The sequence below is a fragment of the Astatotilapia calliptera genome, chromosome 8 (genome assembly GCF_964374335.1).
Source record: "Astatotilapia calliptera chromosome 8, fAstCal68.1, whole genome shotgun sequence".
In the NCBI taxonomy this organism is placed as follows: Eukaryota; Metazoa; Chordata; class Actinopteri; order Cichliformes; family Cichlidae; genus Astatotilapia; species Astatotilapia calliptera.
In genome coordinates, this window is record NC_137429.1 from 3,990,093 (window position 1) to 4,013,805 (window position 23,713).

At 43.5% G+C, this 23,713-nt stretch overlaps 1 protein-coding gene across 2 annotated transcripts; it reads right to left on the minus strand.

Moving 5' to 3' along the window:
- Positions 1 to 659: 659 nt before the first annotated feature.
- Positions 660 to 23,172, minus strand: grnb (granulin b). 2 transcript variants are annotated; one of them, XM_080305294.1, is made up of 18 exons: positions 23,034 to 23,172; positions 22,664 to 22,739; positions 19,510 to 19,650; positions 17,245 to 17,370; positions 16,511 to 16,624; positions 15,176 to 15,317; positions 14,930 to 15,057; positions 14,612 to 14,741; positions 14,437 to 14,528; positions 13,672 to 13,816; positions 13,186 to 13,292; positions 12,780 to 13,016; positions 12,067 to 12,303; positions 9,819 to 9,914; positions 2,452 to 2,706; positions 2,139 to 2,372; positions 1,529 to 1,777; positions 660 to 1,260 (listed from the first exon to the last, which is right to left on the minus strand). In XM_080305294.1, the coding sequence occupies exons 2-18, from the start codon at positions 22,664 to 22,666 to the stop codon at positions 1,114 to 1,116; spliced, it is 2,583 nt and encodes an 860-aa protein (XP_080161420.1). In that variant the 5' UTR covers positions 22,667 to 22,739; positions 23,034 to 23,172; the 3' UTR covers positions 660 to 1,113. The 2 variants fall into 2 exon arrangements, with proteins under 2 accessions (XP_080161420.1, XP_026033741.2); XM_026177956.2 differs by lacking the exon at positions 9,819 to 9,914.
- Positions 23,173 to 23,713: the final 541 nt, after the last annotated feature.

Genomic DNA, 23,713 nt, shown 5'->3' on the forward strand with positions numbered 1-23,713 from the left:
CAGTCAAATTAACAACTGCATTAATAAATTCAGAAACACTGGAAACAATTCCAAAGGCTACCTGTTAGTTTGTCCAGATTTGTGGGTTTTCCACTGTTAAAGTGGTTAATTTGCAACTTTGCCATTTTAATGAATAAACCATCAGGAAAGATGATACAGTTCTGCTGACTTAACAAAAACTGCCTTTTAGAGAAGACACGTGGTTCAAGTCAGATTATTTAGGAAATGTTGCTCACAAAAAGGCAGTTTGTACATTCATGATTCTCTTCCAGAGAGTAGACCAGCTCTGTGCACTCATGTTTAAACACTAATGATCAGGGAGTTTCTTTCATGAAAGTATCAACAAATGTCATCAAAATATGCATAAGATTTGTTACACAAACTCAAAGGAACTGCCAACCTTGGTACAAAAACATGCTCCTCTATCTTAAAGGTTGAAGAGCGCATTCTCCACCCGCTGCACCCACCTGTTGTTTAAAGTTTTGGGCAGCCAATCAGAAGATACGTAGAGCTAAAGGAGTGAAGCAGCCAATTTCAGACAGAATGAACTGAGAGCAGGCGTCAAGCTCCCTGTATGGGTTCATTATTTTAAGTTCACTCATGCTAAGCTACTCTGTCTGAAGAAGAAAGGGGGAGAAAAAATATCAGCAGAAACAATAGACTTTCAAAAGAGACGAATTCACTGAAGTTTATTTTGAAATGGGGTTTGTTACCTATAAGAAAACTTCAGATCTGACATTAACAGATAACACCGCAGGTTGAAACTGACGCACTGTAAAGCTGTCCTGGAACCTAGATGTAGAGTGGTTCTGAAGGAGTGCAATAAATATTTTCAACCAGAATGCAGGCTAGGTTTCACCTGCTTCCCCCTTGAAAACTACTTCAACTTCACTAAAATTCCTTCATTGGCAAAAAGCAATTAAACAAATGTTTTTCCTGCATATGTGGACCAAATCCCCCCCAACCACACAAAACTCAAAAATACGCAAGAGTGCAAAAAACTCAGTGAATGCACCTCCACGAAATGAAACGGGAAGAAGCCCTTCTTGTCCACAGACAACACCAGTAGATGACATAACGGAAAGATTGAGATCATCATTGCACTTCAGTGGATTAGAGTCCGTGGTGGACAGTGTCTCTCTTTCGGTCCCCAAACCACGAGTCCCAGGTCAGCTGGGTCTGCAAGGTGCAGCCTCCGGCCTTGAGGTCGCACGAGTACCCGGCAGGACAGCAGTGCTTCGAGTCAAAGCAGCAGACGGCCTGAGAACAGACACAGCGTGTTCAGCACCGAATCAATCGGCAAGGCTCAAACTTATTTTATTCTAAATAAACATATGAGCTGAATGAATTCAGCAACAATAAAAGTCGATTATCAAAGATGAGTAGTAGCACAGCAACATATAGTATACCTGCTAAGTTTTAACATAAACATTCCAAAATCGAGCCTAGAACAAGGACCATCCAAAGTCACGGCTGGAAGAATGACTTCAAATGTAAATGAGTGGGAGGGACTGACAGGTGAACGTACCCTGGGGGAGGGGCAGCAGCTCCACTCCGTGGCGGAGATCTTACAGCAGGTGTCTCGTTTGGAGCAGCGAAACTCGCCCCTGCCATCACACGCCACATCCTCCTCGTCCTCCTTCACAGACTGTAGCACTTCGATCTGAGGGATGGTGCTGAGGTGGTGGTAGTGTCGTTGCTTCTCGCATGTTCCTGTCTGCATGTTGCAGGTGTAGCCCTGAGGGCAGCAGTGCTCGTGGTCAGTGCAGCAAACAGCCTGAGAAGAGACCACGATGCCAGATATTAACATGTTACAGCCACGAGTGAAGCATTTCAGTGATTCCTATTAAGCTTTTCCCTATATACACACTATTGAACACTCCAAAAATATGGTCTAAATGGCAATTGTATTTCCTGCTGTAAGCACCAAATTTGTTTAAACAGGAAAGAAAGCCGGTTTTACATCACTATTGAAACTGCTGTCTGATTCATTTTAGTCTGTTGTGAAACCAAATGATATTCTACATCAGCAAGACACTGCAGAAATGTCACAGATCAGTTTGTGATCTTATCAAATGAGCACCTTTGTGGAAAACTCGAGGATTTAATGACAGTCTGAACATCACTGATGCACAAACCTTGAACAGCGGGCAGCAGCCCCACTTTCCGGTCTTCAGCTTACAGCAGGTCGTCCCTGAAGCGCAGCTGCTCTTGTTGTCACATTTAACGTCGATCACGGCGCCCGGCTCTGTTACAGCGCTCACTTTGGCGAACCACGGTATAACATGGGAACCTCTGGAGCAGGAGAAGTGGTGGGGCTCACAGGTGTGTCCGCTGGGGCAGCAATGGTTTCCATCTTTGCAGCAGACAGCCTGACGGGCAACACGGGTAACTGACACTCTCCCATTTAAAAAGAATTAATAATTTAAAAAAGGGAGGGGTTAAACTCACGTTCGGCAGAGGGCAGCAGCCCCATTTGTGTTCCTTTTCCATGAAGCAGCAGGTCGTGTCTCTGGGACAGCTGGTCTGGGTGTCGCACATGTTCTGAGTTGGATGGGAAACAGTCTGGCCGAGCTCCTCCTGCAGGGCTGGGATCTTCTGCAGCCAGGCCACACTGAGGCCACCGGGTTTGTCACAGGTGCCCTCTGCCACATTGCACTTGTAGCCTTTGGGGCAGCAGTGCTCGTGATCGTTGCAGCACACAGCCTGGAACGAAACAAGGAACGAGTTCTACATCACAGACTGAAATCCTTCAAAACATCACAGGCTGCTCTTCTGTTGATGAAACAGCTGAAAAGTTATCCTCATTTTATTTGACACCATATGATCCACCTCTAGTCAGCTTCAAAACACCAACTAATTGTCTACTATTAAGAGTTCTGTTGTTAAACCACTGGTTCCAGGTGTAAATCTCAGTGTTTCCTGTTACATCTTCCCAAAAGAGAAGGAGTATTTTGGATGATTTAACACATCTATACATTTAAATTCAGACTTTTGAATTTCGATCAGTTTGTCTTTGCCTCTGAAAAATCCACTCAGGTATAACAGCTGTCTCAAAGTAGAAGTACAGAAAATCTCTACAGTCACATGAGGGAGAACAGGGTTGAGAGCATAGGTTGACCAAAATTACTGAAACTGTGCAATGAAGTCACTGAAACAGCCACTTTGACGGGCCCATGCCTGATCACCCGGTCAGCTGCCATGTGACTGAAACAGCAATAAGGATCAAGTTAGTCTGATACCGGTCTGTGACTGAATGGGGGTCATGTAGACAATTGCACTCAGAAGAGAAAAAAAAAAAAAAAAAAAAAAAAACACCTTTAAAAACAAAGTTGCTGCAGGATGGAAACTTAACTGCAACGTTACAATGTAGCGCTTGGCAACATCCCATTTTTATGGATTAACAACAAAACAACTGGCTGTTAACCAGTTAAGTTGATTCCTGTGAACAAACAAAGATGAGATGTGGTCAGCCTTCAACTGAGACCAGTTGCCTATTGGAGGGCAGCCCATGTAGTCAGCTTATGGCCGGGTTGTCGTCCAAAGGTTGAGCATTTTTCAGGCTGGTCAACACATCTAATTGCCAACAGTTACAGACCAAATAAAGATTCAATCAGAATCAGAATGGGTTTATTGCCAGATGTTGAGGTTTACAACATTAGGAAATTGCTGCGGTGCTTCAGTGCAGACAATAAGAATTAAAGTGCTATGTAGAAAGAAAGATATGTGCATGAGATATACATGAGATATATACATGAGAATAAGAATTATGAGTGCTACGTAGAAAGATATATACATGAGTGCAGGTGGTGATCAGTGCCAGACATGAAATGATGCAGTGACACAGCGTAGGGTCATGTGTTAGTGGCGGGGACAGTCATGTGGTTATTGTTCATGTGTCCAACAGCAGAGGGGAAGAAACTGTTCTTGTGGCGAGAGGTTCTGGTGCGAATGGACCGGAGCCTCCTGCCTGAGGGGAGCAGGTCAAACAGACTGTGTCCAGGGTGAGAAGGGTCAGCTGAGATCCGGGCTGCACGCCGCAGTGTCCTGGAGGTGTACAGGTCCTGCAGAGATGGGAGTCTGCAGCCAATCACCTTCTCAGCAGAGCGCACAACACGCTGCAGTCTCTGTTTGTCCCTGATAGTGGCTCCAGCGTACCACACGGTGATGGAGGAGGTGAGGATGGACTCGATGATTGCGGTGTAGAATTGCATCATCGTCCGTGTTGGCAGGTTGAATTTCTTCAGCTGCCTCAGGAAGTACATCCTCTGCTGGGCTTTCTTGATGACGGAGGTGATGGTGGGCTCCCACTTCAGGTCCTGGGTGATGGTGGTACCCAGGAAGCGGAATGAGTCCACAGAGGTGATGGGGGTGTCAGTCAGGATGATGGGGGGGGGGAGTGGGGCTGTGTGCTTCCTGAAGTCCACAATAATCTCCACTGTCTTCTGGGCATTCAGCACCAGGTTGTTGTGGCTGCACCAAGACACCAGACGTTCAACCTCCCTCCTGTAGGCAGACTCGTCCCCGTCAGAGATGAGCCCAATGACGGTGGTGTCATCTGCGAACTTGATTAGCTTGACAGACTGGTGGGTGGAGGTGCAGCAGTTGGTGTACAGGGAGAAGAGTAGAGGAGAAAGAACACAGCCCTGAGGGGAGCCGGTGCTGATGGTCCGGGAGTCCGAGACATTCTTCCCCAGCCTCACGTGCTGCTTCCTGTCCGTCAGGAAGTCAGTGATCCACCGGCAGATGGGATCAGGCACATTCATCTGGGAGAGCTTGCCTCGGAGATGGTCTGGAAGGATGGTGTTGAAGGCAGAGCTGAAGTCCACAAACAGGATCCTGGCGTAGGTTCCTGGGGAGTCCAGATGCTGCAGGATGAAGTGTAGGGCCATGTTGATGGCGTCGTCTACAGACCTGTTGGCTCTATATGCAAACTGCAGGGGGTCCAGGAGGGGGGCCGTGAGGGTCTTGAGATGGGAGAGGACTAGGCGCTCAAATGACTTCATGACCACAGATGTCAGAGCCACGGGTCTGTAGTCATTTAGTCCAGTGATCCTAGGTTTCTTGGGGACAGGGATTATGGTAGAGGACTTGAAGCAGGCAGGCACATGACATGCCTGCAGTGAGGAGTTGAAGATGCCAAAAAACACTGGGGCCAGCTCGTTTGCACAGTGTCTGAGGGTGGCAGGAGACACACCGTCTGGGCCGGGAGCTTTCCGAGCATTCAGACTCCTAAACTGCTTCCTCACATCTGCTTCATGAATATGAAGAGTTGTGGTCGGAGGTGGTGGTGTGAAATCCTCTTTTGTGTGGGGTGAGGGGGCGGGTGTTGCAGGTGAACAGTTTGAAGGTGGTGATGGCTCTATGGAGGGGGGAGAGGTGGGGGAATGAGTGTCCAAAGTGCCTCTATTGTTGGGGTCGTTGGAGGTGTGAAGGCTGCCTGATGGCTCGTCAAAACGACAGTAGAAGTCGTTAAGGGTGTTGGCTAAGAGCAAGTCATCAGTGGAGTGGGGGGGGGTTTTAGGCTTGTAGTTTGTAATATTCCTAAAACCTTTCCACACAGAGGCCGAGTCATTCTCTGAGATCTGCTGCTGCATCTTCTCAGAGTGCTGATGTTTGGCAATGTCCACTTCCTTAGTGAACCTGTACTTGGCCTCTCTGTAGCAGTCCCTGTCTCCGCTTCTGAACGCCTTACTCTTTTCCAGCCACAGCTTTTTGAGTTTAGGAGTAAACCAGGGTTTGTCATTGTTATAACTCACCCTGGTGCGTGATGGCACAATGCTGTCCTCACAGAAGTGGATATAGGAGGTGACAGTGTCCGTAAACTCGTCCAAGCTGTTAGAAGCAGCCTTCATTGTGTCCCAGTCTGTGGTCTCCAAACACGTGCGAAGCTCCTCCACAGCCTCGTTGCTCCACAGTTTTTTGGTCCTCACGACAGGTTTGGAGAGCTTCAGCCTCTGTCTGTACGCGGGGATTAGGTGGATCATGACGTGATCAGAAAGTCCGAGTGAAGTACATTAGAAAGGAAGATCCCAGGAAGGGCCGTTCTCAGTCCGCGTTTCCTCAAACGCACGAGTACGCCGGCTCGCTTACCTCTCTTTCGACGTCTCACTTTCCTGATCAGAGTCAGCAGTAAATCTGCCGCAGATGCGACAAATATTGGAAATAAATCCACAGGCGTTGTAGTCCTGCAGTTAAGGAGCTCAAAATGAAATACAAAGACTACTTGTCAATATTGAGTATCTTTCCCTGATTGCCATAAGTCCCCATGACAGAACTGCATGGAGGTTGTTTTGAACAGAGTGTAACACTAACAGTGTGAGGATTCATTATAATTACTAACTGCATGGAGTGTGATTATTGTTGAAAATGAATAAGAAAATCAAAAACGATAAAAACCCTTTCTCTTGGAGGTCACATCCCCTCCAGGGAGTTATGGGAGAAATATGGCTTTGGGACCTTTTTTAGTATTGGTGACAGTGCTGGAACTTTCAATGAGTCTGCCTTATGGCCTGGGGGGGGAATAAAGACATTGGGGGACGGTTTTATGATTGACAACATATGGAAGAAGGTACAAGACGCACCCAAGAAGAAGAGGAGTATGCTGGAGAGAAGGAGAAGAGCGGAGTAAGTGGAGATGGGATGTTTCAGTAATTCCTAGGACCGTGCACCAAAGTTTGAATTAAAAAACATCTAAGCTATAGTTTCCTAACACCTAACCAGCCTGTGCCAGGAATTTGTATCTGACATCCATCCACGATTCCTAAAAGGACCTCTTAGTAAACAGACTGATTACTCCTTGAAATATAAAACAGCATCTCCTTGGGACAAATGGAGATTACTGAGTTTATTGAATTGTTTTTCTCAAAAAGATTTAATAATCTGAATTTAACAATTTCTTTTTTTTGTATCTTCATTGTGTACAACCTGTGGGATGATCCTACCCAGGCCACTGGATCCTAAACCTAACCATTTTGCCTTAAGAAAGTGTCCCTAGAATGTGGATAATTTGGAGGATGGTCTTAACTAGACACATGGCCCTAAACCTAACCACTTTGGCTTGGCAGATACTATTAGAACTGGAGAATTAAAAGGGAAGATGACCCTGCCCAGGCCGCATGACCCTAAATTTAACATCTTGGGGGAAATATTAACAGTTGGTAACTGCATTTGGGAAACTTAAACCTTATAGTGGGGAGTGAATATCTAAAAATGCCAAGCATTTGGGTTGAGGTGGCCATGAAATAAGAATTAATTTGCCCTCTTATTTATGTTGAGGCCTCCGCTGACCGACTGGACCTTTTACCTGATTTCGTTATAGTGATGTCTTCCCCCCATCATCTATTGGGGAGTATAATGGCTGTCCTAGTGCAATAGGAAAAGCAGCCCTTCAAGTTGTGGTTTTCGTTGATTATTTGTTCAATTACTCTTAAAAAGCCATTCTTAATATAGGGTTCTTATTATTATGGGTTGCCTTACATAGCCTTTTTAGTTTTGGAATGAAGGTGAATATGGGTTGATTGTTCATTTAGTTTTTGTAGATTTTTTTCCTTTCTTTCCCTGTTTTCACGTTCCTGCTCCGGATGTTACCCGTTGTCGGGTTCTCCCCCTGGTCCGCGACAGCCCTAAGACTCCCTCCGGACCCCACTCCCTTACCTAGTTTTTTTATTATATATTTTCCCTCTCCATCCCCAATTGATTTATATTTGTCTTAACTTTAGCTCTGTTTTTTTTCCCCATCCCTCTTGCTTTTCAGATAGATAGATATCTATCTATCTATATCTCTATCTATATCTCTATCTATCTATCTATACACATATATATACACATACACATACATACATATATACACACACACACACACACACACACACACACACACACACACACTTTATTTTATTAAACCATCCTCAGCAGGATGATGTTTTAATCATAAAGATTATAAATAATAATTTTATGGTTTTGAATGGTATTATCATGGGTTTTATTTTTATCTTTTTACAATTTTCTATGGTTATTTTTATTCTTTCTTATCAATTCCATATGATATTTTAAATGGGTTCTTTTTATTTTTAATTTTGTTGTTCTTTTAGAGAGAGGCCTGGACACCTTTTAATATTGGGGAGGGATCAGGTGACATGAAAACATCCATGTGACCTATGATTACCAATCCTGGGAGGGGCCCAGGACTTGGGCATCTCCCAGGAAATGTGTTTAAATGCCTCGCTCCTTCCGGACACCTAGTAGCATGTATCCCTCTGAAGAAGCGGTAACTCCGCGAAACGTCAGGGACGCTAGACCAAATTTGTTGGAAGAAAGGCGACTTTTTTAGCCCTTCCAGAGATGGGCGACAAGTAACTTTGTTTAGCCCAGTCACATGAAAGACTATTTTAATTGACGAACTTTTTTTACAACTGTAAAGTGGGGAGTTTTTATTCACCTGTAGCGAATTGACCGTGAACTCTAAACGGGAAGTGAGAGGTGGCGTTGGATCTGAGCGAGGCATCGGTGTGTGCACCTAAACCCTCTTGTTTTTTTGAGTCTCAACCGACCAACAGACACTGACGCGGGGACGCCCGTGATCGGTGGGACTACTATATTGTTCGGGTCCAGGATGGAAGCACACCGGTTGGAAACGCCACGACTGCAAGAAAACGACATGCAGGATGGCGGATGGACGTTTCCACGCCACCAGCGAAAAGCACGGAGGAGACAGAGATCACTGAGCCTGAATCGAGTGGTCCAACAAACACAAAGAAACTCAGGTGAGCTCCCCACTGACAAATATAAGGTACAAAACAATAACTTTGAAACCTTAGGTGAAAGTTCGTCTGGTGGTGGTCTGGCTACGCATGCTGGGGGTCGGGAGGGGACGAGGCACGGGGAGGGATGGGGTCGCCCGAACATGAGACGTGTTAGACAACAAGGAGGACAAGATGCTCCCGCACCAAAGCGTGCACTTGATGCTGACACAAGGAAGAGTGCGAAGAATATATTTAAATTAATACAGACTGTACACCATAAAAGTGTGATTGAAGAAGCACGCGACACGGGCTTATACCCCAGGGGTATGATAAAACAGGTGTCCAGGCTCTCTAGTTTTATAAAACCGGCTGCGCCCACAGAACAAGTTAGGAGGCAACTTGAGCAAAACACAGACTCTTGGATGTCCAAAAATCTAGATATTCTTTATGATCATTATGCCACTGTTATTGAATCTTTAAAAGGAACTAGAAAGACTGAGGTGTCATTTCAGGTGGCAAAGACGTGGGCTTTTAAAAGATACGGGGCTCGCTTACGAGTTTCTACAATGTCAACAGTTGAAACTCTGCTTAAATCGTCAGGGGAAGAGGGTGGAGGGAGGGCCCGCTCGGAGGCCGGCCACACACGGGAACAGAACACAGTACAGAGGGGGGGAAGATCGGGGGTAATGCCGATTGATTTGAGAGATGATAATGAATTTCCGCCCTTACCTACAGTGGTGAAAAACCAGACTGCTAGTAGCAGTAATACACAAAATGTTTCCCATCAGAAAAACCTATCGTTGGGGAAAAGGAAAACTATTTTAGAGGAGCTGAATGAGCTTCAGACTGTTAATGCCCGTGCGCCGGCCACCTCGGGAGCCCTCCCGAGGGTAATTGTAGAAAAGGGGAGAAATGTAGATGGGGGGAAGACGGGAGAGGGTGGGAGTAGGGTGGAGGCAACAGCCAGAGTTAGATCAAATGTTGTGGTAGATTTGGATGAAGCTGATGACATTCTGCCTGCCTCTTTGTGCTCCCCCCCTGTGTGTCCTAGAAATACTGTGCGCTGCGACTTGCCCTTAACGGCCGCGAACAGGTTGCCATCTGAGCCCGCCACCCCTCCAGTTTCTTGCTCCACGTCTCGCGCAGGAGACCGGACAAATGGTCCGGACCCTATAATGAAACAACAAAAGAGAGTAAAAATCCAAACCTCTGCTGAAACAGGTGACAAGGTAGTGGGTGAAATGACGATTGAGGCCCTGCAACAGCAGGAGCCAGCGGGAAACCTGAGCAGTGACTCATTGGACTGCGCTGATCCCCACTATTTTAATATTGAGAGTAATTTTCACCTGAGCGAGGAGGATAATGAGAGCAATGGCTCGGCGGCAGAGTTTAAAACCGTGTGGCAAATAAAGCAGAGGGAGTCTCACAGCGGGCGCGGGCTTACAGGAAAGGGAGAGCCGGTCGGGGCGGGGGCGGAGACGAGGGGCGCAGAGGGGGGTTACCATACACCTACTTACCATCGGGCGAGGCCTAGTAGGAAATTACAGGATTGGAGAATCAAAGTTGATAAACCGGTAGTTTTCTTGGGGGACTCCAATCTAAATAGAATACCCCCCTTCGAGAATGATCAGATTCAGGTGGAGAGCTACCCGGGTGCGAACTTTTACCATTTCTTCAACCTGTTGGAAATGACGCCGGTGTGTGAAAATACGGAAATGGTGATCTTGTCTGTAGGCCTTAATAATAAGGATCAGGACCCTCAGAAGACCTCAATTAAACAACTACGCAAGGTGGTGAATGGGGCGAAAGCCGTGTTTCCGAATGCGGACATTTTTGTAGCCCACATCCACTTTTCCAGATCACTATCCAAACTCCAACAGTCAAATCTCACTATGATCAATAACTTCATCAGTACACATTATAATTATTTACCGTGCATACCTCAACAACACTTCCATACCATAGCTGATGGCATTCATTGGACGAGTGAGACTGCTAAAAGTATCTTTGACAGCTGGTGTGAAGGCCTGCGACTCAGCGTGGGTCTTACGATGTAGTATTGTGGTTTAATGTATGTGGGGGGAATTTGGGCCTGTTTGGGAGCGCGCTTGCAGCAACACCGGTATGCCATACGGGCGGATCAGCTGCGCTCCACAGTGGCCACTCACTTCAGGGAACGCACAGAGGAGGCCCTGAGTATCGTGAGCCTGCAGGCCAACCCGGGCTGGTCGGTCGGTCAGCGGAGTAGGATGGAGAGAGTTTGATGCCAGGATGTTATTGTCATCTTTAAATATTTCTTTTGTGGGTGTAGAATTTTTATTACATTTGGTATTTCTTTGATGTTGTCAACACTAAGTATATGCAGTATATGGTCCAGAATAATCAATCAAGACCCCAATGTCGGAGGGAGGGAGAGTTTTTAGAATATAATTATAGGTCAGGCTTTGAGAGTGTGGTGAGAAATAAAGAAAGTTTCAAAAGAAAAAATGGTCTGGAAACCTGTTGTTTGCTTCATAACAGAAATTCTGTGAACAGATCATAATTATATTTCTAAGCAAACTGTCACCGAAAAAAAAAAAAAAAAAAAAAAAAGAAGTTTCCCTGAGTTACAAGCAGGCTGCTGTCCCGTTCCATTTTGTGTTTAAACTAGTGTGAATGAGACATTACTGAAATGCACTCAGAGCCACAGCTGACTTCTTATTTTCCATCCTCAGACTTGGGTTTGATTGACATTTTCTAATCATCACACGTCTTAAGCTGGACTGTAATCACTGTTCACATTGGATCTAGGATTACCTGGGGACCTCTAATGAATTTAATTCAGGATTAGGAGGGGCGTGCATGTGTCTAAATCACATAAGGTCCCCTGGTACTACTAATCCTGTGCAAATAGGGCTTAACAGATGAGTATGAACTTTCAAGACCTGGAAGCTGGAATCTACAAGCCTACTACTACTACTACTACTACAGTAAACAAATAACCACCCAGAAATAGGTCATGACCTAAAGATGAGCCACTTATGCACCATGAAAGCACTCCTGGGATCACACAGGAATTAGGAGATGATGCCAGACAAAAAAAAAAAAAAAAAAAGAGAAATTACAGAGGCTCGGTGGTTAATGTTAACCAAATCATTACAATTTCTGTCTTGTTTGAATGTGCTGTGGATAAAAATAATTCAAGTATCAGTAAGAAAAATTAGAACAGGATGTCAGAAATAACCACAGCTGACACCAAGAACAAACAAACCCTTGGCTATTTGCACATCAAAGTTAAATCTGGCCAGCACATATGATCAGGAGGCAGAAAGGAGATGCTGACCTGTGGTAAAGGGCAGCAGGCCCACTGTCCGGAGTTCATTTTACAGCAGGTGGAGCCCCACGGACATCTGGTCTTCTCATCGCATTTCTCATCCTCCACCTCCAAGGTCAGAGCTGCTACCTTTGTCAGCCAGGAGACGGGCGGAGAGAAGCCCCGAGGGTCATCGCAAGTTTCGGCTGCCAGGTTACAAATGGTGCCGTGGGGGCAGCAGTGCAGGTGGTCCTCACAGCACACAGCCTGCAGGTACACACAATACAGACCAGAGGAGTGTTACACCAAACTACTAGAAAGCCATGTAAGCCAATTGATTTTTTTTTTTTAATTTACAAATGTAAACTCTTAAGATCATAAATCTCCTGTGTGAGCGTCCTGGGCAGCATTAATTTAGCACATCTTTCCAAAGGCGGTGATCGGTACCCGCTCCCTCATCGAGTCTGCTTGTTTAACACACACCAATTTGCTCTGAGTCTTTGAAATAAATTGGCATGTTTGTTTACGAATTAGCTCATTGTTACTAGCTCACCCGCTGACCTGCGCCACTGTTCGCCCACTCACATCAGCATGAGTTTGCCCTCCTCAGAAAAATCTGGCTCAGTTCTCTGTTGATGGTTTGAGCCTGATGTACTTGTGGTTACAGGATTTTCATGAGCTCAGCATTTTGAATACTAGAGACAAGACAGAAGAAAGCAGTCCTCACTTCAGCCCCGGATTACCTGACGCAGCGGACAGCAGGCCCAACCGCCACTCGTAGTCTTGCAGCAGGTGGATTTCCCAGGACATGTCGTTGATTTGTCACACCTGTTGTTACTGTCTTCCAGTAAAGGAAATACCGGCACGTGTCCAAGCATGGGAGTCACGGCGTTACCTGTGGAGTCGTCGCACGTGGAGCTTTTCAGGTTACAAATGGTGCCGTGGGGGCAGCAGTGCAGGTGGTCCTCACAGCACACAGCCTGCAGGGATGAGGAACAACCCAGACTTAGAGTCTGCAAATGAACTACTACATTACCTAAAGGAGAGTCCATTAATAAGCTCTACTCGTGTTTATTAATGGACAATAACTCACATGAGTTACAGTCTCCCTGTCGGAGAGGAGAACAGGTCATTAAAGGAAAAGTGTACCTGTGGTAACGGACAGCAGGCCCAGTCTCCTTTCAGTGTTTTACAGCAGGTGCTTCCGTCAGCACAGACCACAGAGTCGTTGCAGGGGATGGAATGGACTGAAAGGTCTGCAGAACAATAAAAATCACCACCACAGAAGCTAACATTTTTAGATTCCTGTAACACTGCTTGACTCAATGAAACGTTTTGAGGGAAACCCCCCCCCACAATGCAGCACAACCAGATATACATTTCACACATTCTTCTTCCTCCTTGTCAAATTTTGGCACAAAGAAACCCAATCATTGACAAGATGAAAACAGATGGAGAAAAGCTTCTTCCCACTCCACTCAAAACGTTAAAGTTGACGAATTTCAGTCAAACAGATTAAGGCAACATTACTGAAGATATTAATAAAACATTTGTATTAAAACATGTTTTTCTCTGAAACACATTAAATATTTAGAGTTTGATCACAGAAGATGTGACGATGGCCGTCTCACTCACCTTTTCTCTGGACTTTAAGGAGCTCGGTTGCAGCTTCTGCCAGTGTCATGGTGGGGTTTCTCTGGGTAGACTCACAGGTCCTGTGGTACAGGTCGCACTCTGAGCCTGCAGGGCAGCAGTGGATGCGATCTGAACAACAGATGGCCTGAAAGAAGTAGTAAATCTTTGCAATCAATGATTGTGTGAAAGTGAGAACTCAACCTCATCAAATACTGCATTTCCTCCCCCGAGCTGCTCTCCTGGGCCTTTACTGCAACTACCTTCATTTATGAGTCTTTGTGCTTTCAGTAACTGAAAAGCTTTTGAGCAGAGCTCAGGTGAAGGACGTACACTGAAGAATATCCCTGCCTCGATTTTGCAGTGTTTTTGGCTAATTATCCATTCATTTTGAAGCACTGTGCAGCTTATTCTGGTTTTTCAGTCTAATGATTACTTCATTCATTGCAATGTTGTAGCGTTTCTTTCAACCTCGTATTGACTTTCAGAGGAAAACTACCAAAAGGAAGTCTTAACACTTTGAATCAACTCTCCATAAGTATTTCAAATTCATAAATGAAAGGAAATTCCAACAGGGACTCATTACATTTGAGCAAAAGCAGCCTTCAGTTTGTTAGATATGCCACTTATTTGATATCTAAAAAGACTAAACACCTGATAAAATATTAAAAAGCTTCACAATGACCTTTAGCTAGTAAGAGTCGGTCTCTCTGCAACTTCCTGTTCATCTAAACTGACCCCATCGCTCAGTGACTTCATACTACTTACACTGGGCATTGGGCAGCAGCCGTAGGTGTCGTTGATCATCTTGCAGCATGTGGTGTGATCAGGACAAAATGACTTCTTGTCTGGACAACTGACTGAGGGGATGACAGAAGTGACACGGGATCCATCAATAAAATCCTATTCAATGTTTGTTTTTTAATTTAAAGATAAGACTTACTGTCACTGGCTACAGCAGGGATCTTCTTCATCAGGGGCATGACGGTCTCGCCACGCCTACACCGTGAATGCTTCAGGTCACACTCCATGTTGGCAGGGCAACAGTGAAGGTGATCCTCACAGCATGTGGCCTGCATGAGATTCAAACACAGGATGTTTTAGCCTTATTAGGAACCCTCGTGTCAATGTTTTCCTCCAATCAGTACAGCAAGAATCAAACAGCTTTAATTCAGCAACATAAAAATATGGAAAATGCTGGAAACTGTTGGAATACTTTAATTCAAATCACTTGTACTACATCTACAGCATTTATATGCACCTTTGGGTATGGGCAGCAGCCGTACTCTCCGCTGGGTAGCAGACAGCATGTGAAAGCATTCGGGCAGCTGAGTTTCCCATCAGGGCACGATATTGAACTGCCAATGGAAGCTACAAAAGTAGTAAGACCTAAAGAGAAACGCAGTCTTCTGTTAACACTACAGTATCATCTGCATATAAATTTAGAAACGTAAGTGAATACATGATCATCACATTTCACTGTTTATTTATATGATGTAATCCCCACCTGGGTTATTCCCTCTCCTTCTAGCAGGTAGTTTGGCCAGCAGAGGGAAAGACTCCAGCGAGGCAGAGACGCACCGCAAGTGAGCGATATCACACTTCGTTGCCTCAGGGCAGCAGTGGCGCCTATCGTCACAACACACCGCCTGCAGAGAGAAGATCACGGGATCGTGAAGCACACCAGCACTATAGATATACAACTGGGACATGAAAAATGAACAATTGATGCACGTGAGACATTTTAATTCAGTATATAGAGTAGTTTGAATAAAACAGGCAGATGTGCCTTTCTATTAAAGCAAATGAGCACTGATTGCTGAATGTGCAGCCAACAAACACCATCTGATTCCAAGGAAATGCTGCAGCTTCAATGAGTTTTAAATACTGAAGAAATTCAAAGTGTTTCATTTGAAGCAAATAAATGTCTAAAACTGGTCATTTCACTCTGAACAGACATTTATTTTATTTTCCACCAGGAGTATACAGAGATTATAAGACTTATATTCACACAGTATTAGCCATTATCAGAATATGAAAAAGCTGAAATGTATAAAGTTTTCATTTTTGGTGTGTCTAAATCAAATCCTAAGTGTCTGACATTTTTAACACTTACTTTAGATTCTGACATTTCTATAGTTTTAGCTGCTTTCAGGATCGATCAAGTTCTCCCCTCTTTGCCTTTGCTGGCAGCTGCAGAGTGCTGACATCAGCAGCTATGAGTGATTCAGCAAAAGGTCAGACTCACTAATTTTGACTTCAGAAAATGTGCAGTCTGTGGCAGACGTGCAGTGTCATTCTGTGTTGCCAGCCAATTTGTTCATGAAGCAACTTCAGAACCACACAACCACCCCTCAATGAGTGTTGAGGCAACATGATTGAAGACATTGGCAAATAGACGCAACACAGACAACCACAAGTCCAATGACACTTTGTTTTTTTTAATATAAAATGAATGATCACCGCTAAGGATTTAAAACAGAGTCATCACTAAATGAAGTGTCAGGAATTTGTGGTAGTAGAAGGGTTGCAAATAAACTTAAAGATTCTTAAAGCTGTTGCATTTTCTAAGCCTGTGCATCCTTTACATCATCTATAAACATGGTCTGAAACCATTTCAATGTGTGTGTGAAACTTGAGGCAAACTGAAGTGCGTATTAAACATACAGTGTTGGTGAAGAAATACATCACATTTCATTTTAAACAGCTACAAACTTTCATAGGCAGCCTGTCAAGAACTCATGCAAGAAACAGCTGATCATTTTTTGGTGTGAGAAACCTGGGGCTTGTGTGAGTCAGTGATTTTAGGCAAAGAGATGGCGTTTGTGCTTATGTGTGTCACCTTGGCTAAGGGGCAGCAGCCCCAGGAGCTGTCAGGAAGCTGGCAGCAAGTCGTGTCATCCGGACACTCAGACACCTGGTCCGGACAAACGACTGCCTTCACCGTCTCCTCGAGCTGAAGCAATCACATCACAGCCAACGCATACAAATGCAAGGACGCCACATGGTCAAACAAACAAAAGGCTTAAAAACACTCAAATATGAACAGTTCAAGGAATCAATAGTCAATTAAAACACACTGAAAATCACTCCAGCCACAGCGTAATATACATATATAAAATATTGATTTTCCTTGCAAGACAAGAGAACAAACAACTGCTGGAGAGATTAAGTCCGTGGAAACATCTTGGCGCTGCACCAAGAGAGATCAGGTAGCCTGTGTGGGGGAGGTCGAAGCATCTGTGCTTGTAGTGCCATCGTGAAACCAACACTATTGCGCCTCTCAATACTCTGCACGTTTCAAAAACATTCCCCGCACCTCTTCAAACACCTTATTTACCCATGAGTGTTGTTCTTTTAAGTCATTTGTTTTTGGGGTGGGAGGAACGTACAAAGCAGATCAGACAATTCCATTATTTTAACAAATAACACCAACTGAGCAAACGTATCCAGATAACAAAACTGAGCTTGGTTCACTGGAGATTCCTTTAAGATAATCTTCCAATGGTTGTTGGTGGGGTAATCAACGTTAAGATGTCTAAAGACAGAAGCTAAGCTTTGCCCCACCCCCTTCACCTGAGGCTGGGTCGGGAGTCGTGTCATCCACGGCAGGGAAACTGTTTTATTGACGCATTTCTCATGGACCAAATCACACAGGGTGCCCTCGTAACAGCAGTGGAGGTGGTCTGAACAGCACTCTGCCTACAGAGGGATTCAAACAGAGTGTAAGAGAAACAGGTTCACTGAGAGGAAACTTAAAAATTGAAATCAATTTTAAGTGACAGCAAACTGACATTTTATTTTACAGTACTATTTTTCCCAAGCAGAACATAAATACTGAGTTTTATTAGTTTATAGTACAAAATATCCTGCAACTCTTGTACAAAAGTCATATAATATATACTGTCAATAATATGCATAATGTTCAAGGTCATTCTATGAAACTGTATGTTGACTGTTTTGTTCTATTAAACTTTCTAATACTATATTTTTAAAAGAACTCCCCTTCAGCGTGTGAGCAATATGAACAAGCTCTCAAAATTAAAACACCATCAGGAGGAAGACGCCCCTGCACAGAGGGAAATAAAACCCCGTGTCATCCTCGATCAGTACAACGGACACTCAGTTCTCAGTGAGAGCGCTTTATGGCTGAGAAACGGCCCGAGTTTGAGCGCTAGCCTTATTCACAGCTAGCTTCTAGGAAAATTGTACTCTACAGCTCACATGCTGCAGGTTTCCAGTTTTACTCATTTACTGTGGCAGAACAAGCCAGAGTGGTGTCTGTGGGTAAAACTGCCATGTGACCCCGCCTACTGCGCCATTGAAGGCCCTCTAATGACTGTTTTAAATGGATAAAAATACTCTTTTCCTCATTAAGTAGTCTTCATAGTCATGAGAAAGTTATTTTCACAGGACCCTCTGCCGTCATGTGAAAAACCAAGTACAAGCCGTGACTCAGCAGATCGCTACAGACAACAACTTAAAGTAATTCTTTTCTACATGACCATGAGGCTTGGACTTTGCAGTGGAGGAATTTTCCCCACTCTTTGCAGTGTTGCTACTGATCCTTGAAGCATGTAGCATTGATTTGTGCACAGCTCTCTGAAGGTCCTGACTATATTTCTGTTGGGTTGAGGTCTGCAGCTTGACCTACTACTGCAATAACTTCAGTCTTTTCTCCCCCCCCCCATTCTGTTGTAGATTTGCTGCTGTGCTTACAATCATTGTGCTGGTGCATGATCCAGTTTGGACCACGCTTTGACCATTTGACTCTAGAGTACAACGCTGTGGCTGTGAAACAAACCCTCAGCTCTCCACCACTGTGCTGACATTTGGAATGACGTTTTAAGATTAGAGTTGATAAAGCATGTACTTGGGGCTGGAACACGTGACCCTGAACCCTCCCTTATTTATGCTGCAACAGGCCTAGGCTGCTGGGCACGTCCCATGATTGTTGATGATGTTATTAATAATCTCGGGCTTTCTTCCACAGAGCATCTTTTGTCACGTCTTCCTCCCCTTACACCCGACCGGTCGTGGCAGATTGCTGCCCCTCCCTGAGCCTGATTCCAGGAGTTTCTTTCCTGTTCAAAGGGAGTTTTCTTTCCCACTGTTGCCAAGTGCTTGTTCATCAGGGTCATCCAATTTTGGGAATTTCTTTGAATCATTGTAGGGTCTTTATCATATAATATAAAGTGCATTGAGGTGCTTTTGTCATTTGGACAGATTACATCAAACGTTATTTATACAGTGCCAAACAAACATTGTTCTGCAACTCTTGTGGAATATTCACATGCAACTCTGCAAACCTAAGCTGTGCTGCCATGACAAGGCACTTTTTCCTGACACTTGTAAACAAGTCATACCCGTTTCTTTTTTTTGTAAATTGTGCGTCACAAACTTAAACACGCTGAGGCATGTAGAGTGTGAGATGCAGATCTTGGTTTTTTCAGTTTAAGCACTGGACAGTCTGATCTCATGGTAAACGTGCCGGGACCTGAACTCCTGGGAAGACTGGCAACTGTATCCAATGTTTTCCACTTATGTAGAATGACAGACTTCAGACTGACTGGAAACTGCTTTCTAACCCTCCCTTAGATTGATGGGCAGCAACAACTGCTCCTCTGAGATCATTACTGGCATCTTCCCTCTTCAGCACTGTGTTAAACACACAAATGCTTTAGACTAGCAAACTCTTCGTCGCTCACACTCACTGATGATCGATGAATCAAGTGCATTTGGTTAGCAGTACCTGGCTGCTACCCTCGTCTTAACTTATAGAAGCACGATAGTGTACTTGATTAACATCCAGGTCAGACACAACAGTGACGGGTAACTCACACGTGGTAGCGGGCAGCATCCGTATCCCCCCTCAGTATTCTTGCAGCAGGTGTTTTTGTTCTGACATGTGTGTCCATTGGGACAGACCAGCGCCGAGCTCAGACCCAGCAGGGCCAAACACAAGAACCCCATCTGCAGAGCCTGAACACAGGGAACAGAGGACAGGGCTGTGAGCGATTAATACAAACCCTTATGGGGATTTCTGGGTTTTATTCTGGCTGTGAGTGAGGAGGAGGGAAACAAAGACAAGTATGCTTAGCAGCTGCAAAAGAATTTCAACTGAAACTGGATTTCGCCACTAAACAAACCCAGATCCTTCTGAGATTGACGTTCCCTTCATATCATAACTACTTTATGTCCTAAACAGCAGCACTATAAATGGCAAGTCACGAGTTCAAGATTCAATTATTGGCTTTTGCAAAAACTCAGACTGAAAGTGACTCATGTCTATTATTTTTAGTTGGCCGCTAGCATCATTAACAGCCTTTTAGCTCAAGCAGAAAGAACAGAATAACAGACTTAACCGACTGCTGAATATGTAATGAAAAAAGATTTAGTGCCAATTTAAGACTGATTTTCCTCTGGACTGTTGTGATACAGCAGTGACTTTTTGTCCCAGAAAAACTAAACTCATTGGACGTTCCTGCTGGCTCATGTCACAAGTTTGTGATAACATTTTAATTGCTATACATTTTACAGGCTGGATGGAAATAAATAAAAAGTTTTCCATGTTATGAAGGTGGTTCACTTCTTCCTGGAGTACATAGCCATGATGTTATTATCTGCTCCAGTGCCGGTTAGATTCCACGTTAGAGAACAGGTAAGAAATCGCCACCTACAGACCAATTAAGTCTTCAGAAAAATGGCATCACCGTTCCTGGAAGAGCTCTTGTTCATCTTGTTTGTCTTTGTTTTTCCTCAAATGAGCATCAGGAATGAAAACAGATTATTAATACCACTTTGATGATACACACTGCTAAAACACAGGTTAAGAGGAAATCACGAGAAAACACAAAACACTCTGAAATGTCTCCTAAAAGTCTGGATGCTTCTGACAAGGTGGCAATTCTGGGCTGAAACCACAAATATTTCCTCAAATATAATTTAATAACAGTATGCACTGTAGACGGCAAGCAGTAGCATCTGTGGCAGGGATTTTAAACTCAGGGCAGACAGCTGCAGTTTATGGAGATGCTTTAATTTTAATACAAGTGAAAAGTTTGCCTCATGCAGCCTCTTGGAATTTAATTTTGTTAACAAGAAGCCTTCAAGTAGTCCAAACATAAACTTTAACTTTTATAAAAGCTTAGCCTTATAGAACTCCTCATTTTACATCTAATTACAGTTCAATTCAAAGATGACGCCTGAAACTGCCCAAATATGAAAATGAAGCTTGCTTTTACAGCTCTGTCACTTGAGACCAAGTTCCAACAAATACATTTTGCTGTAGTTAAGGACTTCTCATCTTTTGCAGATTCTGTACTGAGAATGAAAAAGGGATGTTCAAACTGAACACATGCAACATGTTTAAAATAGCGTTATGCGTCTGCTCAAAACGTCAATTTTCACTTTCATATTTTTGTACTAGGTTAGCGTTGGGGTGTTTCTTTGCACTTCTCACTCTGGATAGCGTCCATATCTATTACTGATGGCATTCAGCTCCACTGCCATGAGCACAGGCAAATGCAACCTTTCAAATTTTATACACCTCAATACCCATTTAGCTTCATGAGTTCCTGTTCTACTAGAATCATTGCATTCTATTATTTAAAGATTTTACATCATTGCATTTCACAGGTTTCTATTTATTCGTTTCCTTCTCTTTTCTTTAACCTAAGTAAGACACCTGGTTTGTAATAGAGACATGTTCAATTTCAAAGATCCTATAGTCCCTCTTAAGTAGCTACTAGTACTGCAAAAAAGGGGTGGAAGAATTAAAATGCAATGTTTCTAAAAGCACAAAACACAAACTGTTTCTGTGCAGTTTGTCTCTCAGCCCGATCTCCAATTAGAGAGACTGTCCAACAATAAAATATTAATGTGCAATACTCTCAGAGATCAAGAAGATGTAGAGAGAGAAAAAAAAAGCAAACATGAGGGGAAGATTAAAGATTAGGGACTGCTCAGGATGCTGACATTTGATAAATTTCCTGGCTTATGTTAACTACGGTCATATACAGATCCACTGTCTTAATCAGAGAGCAGATCTATAAGTAACGTGCTGCTGAAATGATCTGATCAGTTCATAAGATCTTTCAGCTCTGGATTGACGTGCTGTTCATGGCATTTAGTTCAAGAGCACAAATCATTAAAGTAAATTCAAACAGGTAATCCACTTTAGTTTCACCTGCCAGATTCTAACTTTTACCAAATCGTCACACTGGCTACAAACTAGAAAGGAGTCATGATGGCTCATATAGTGGCTCAATCTCAAAATTTCTACCCAGTTTTTTTTTAGGTTTAGAAAAACTGTCCCAGGTCATTTTGGGAGCAGTGACCCAAAGTGTTTGTGCAGGTCAATCCTGTCACCTGAGCAGACAAGTAAAACCTCAGGCATTGCTCCAGCCCAGCATGATGTCAGTCACCTGAGACAAGGTGTGAAAGGACAGCATTCCCTCTCTAAAACTCAAGAAGCCTCTTGGATGACAAGTAAAATATCTTCAAAACCTTATGAAGTCCAGCTGCCTTATATTCCAGATCTAAAGACTACCATGACCCAGATAAGTGGGAACCTACACAGACAACCTACACACGATGCCAAAGGGCAACGCCACGACACCCATTTAAATCTAACGTGGGAGGGCAATATAAACTAAAAGACAAACAGATCTGGTACATAGCAAATGAAAATAGATAAGAAAAGGCTGCACCAACAGGGCAATAATGGAAGGTCTAGTTTCTTTGTAAACACACGTTAAGCTCACATTTCAATAAAAGACAAACATTACTGTCAACGACTTTAAAAGAACAACTGCAACAATTCATAACGTGAAAGATTGCTAAACTTCACCTGTGCATATGTCAATATATGGTAAAGCTCGGGGATGGGGTTTAGTCGCTTTCCGCCCACTTTTTATTTATTTTTTCTTAAATATACAAACTAAACCTTTACAAAGCCAATACTGAAGCAATATATACGAAATAAAACATTTACCATGATTAGCAGGAATCCCGAGAGCAGGTAGAAAGAGTTTAATCGTTATCAGCACTGGGCACTTTTCTGCATACTCCTGAAAAACAACAGTACACTGTCAGTCGATGTTATGCTTTTAGGAAATACTGCATTATACTACAGGGGGTAAAAGGAGTGACAACGTTTAAGAAAAATAACCTGGAACTTATAAAAAATACCAGCTGAAAGGAGAGAGCTTTCTAACGCTAGCTTTTATAATAAAAATACAAGTTAGCGTAGCAGGCTATGCAGCTAAAAACAAAGCTAGCTGGTTTAAATGAAGTTAAGCGGATGTTCTCTTTTCTTTTTCTTTTTTTTAAATCAACGTACGAAACGGAAATCATCCTCTTACCTCGCCTGAAGGGTCACATACATGTACCGTTTGATGTGGTAGTGACAGCCTGCAACACCCAGAACGCACAAAGCAAACAGTCTCTGATAATACTTATATCACATGACGCCTGACACGTGACTCTACAGGCTAGCGTCTTAAAGGGCCAGTACACTGCAGCGTTCCAGGGTTAGGAAAATAAAACAACAACAACAAAATAATATAAAAATAGAATATTAAATTAACTTTTTATCTATTGCATTATTTGAATTTATGAAAACTTACGACACTGGCACAGATGTGGTAAGAATTCAAACATCACAAAGTATTGAAAGCACGTTTTCTGTAAGAGAAGGACGTTATAACTTAAAGCGGTGGGCAACGTCAAACCTACGGTTTTCGTGTTTGTGTGTGTGTGGAGAAAAACCATGGCAAAAGTTGCTTAAAACACATAGTCTTTATTAGGTATAATAAAAAGATAATGATGGTTGAATTTCAAATAATATCTCTGTTTGTTTAGTTTTTATATTCTTTTTCTACTCAGATTTTGCAGTCAACATTCCAAAATTGGAGGCATTTTCCTTTGACGTGCGGAAATAAAATTGCGGAATTATAAAAACTATATATGAACATTTTTTTTGCATTTCAAACAGTGCATAAATTATGTGCAAATATGTATGTTGATGTTCCTGAAGTTTCTA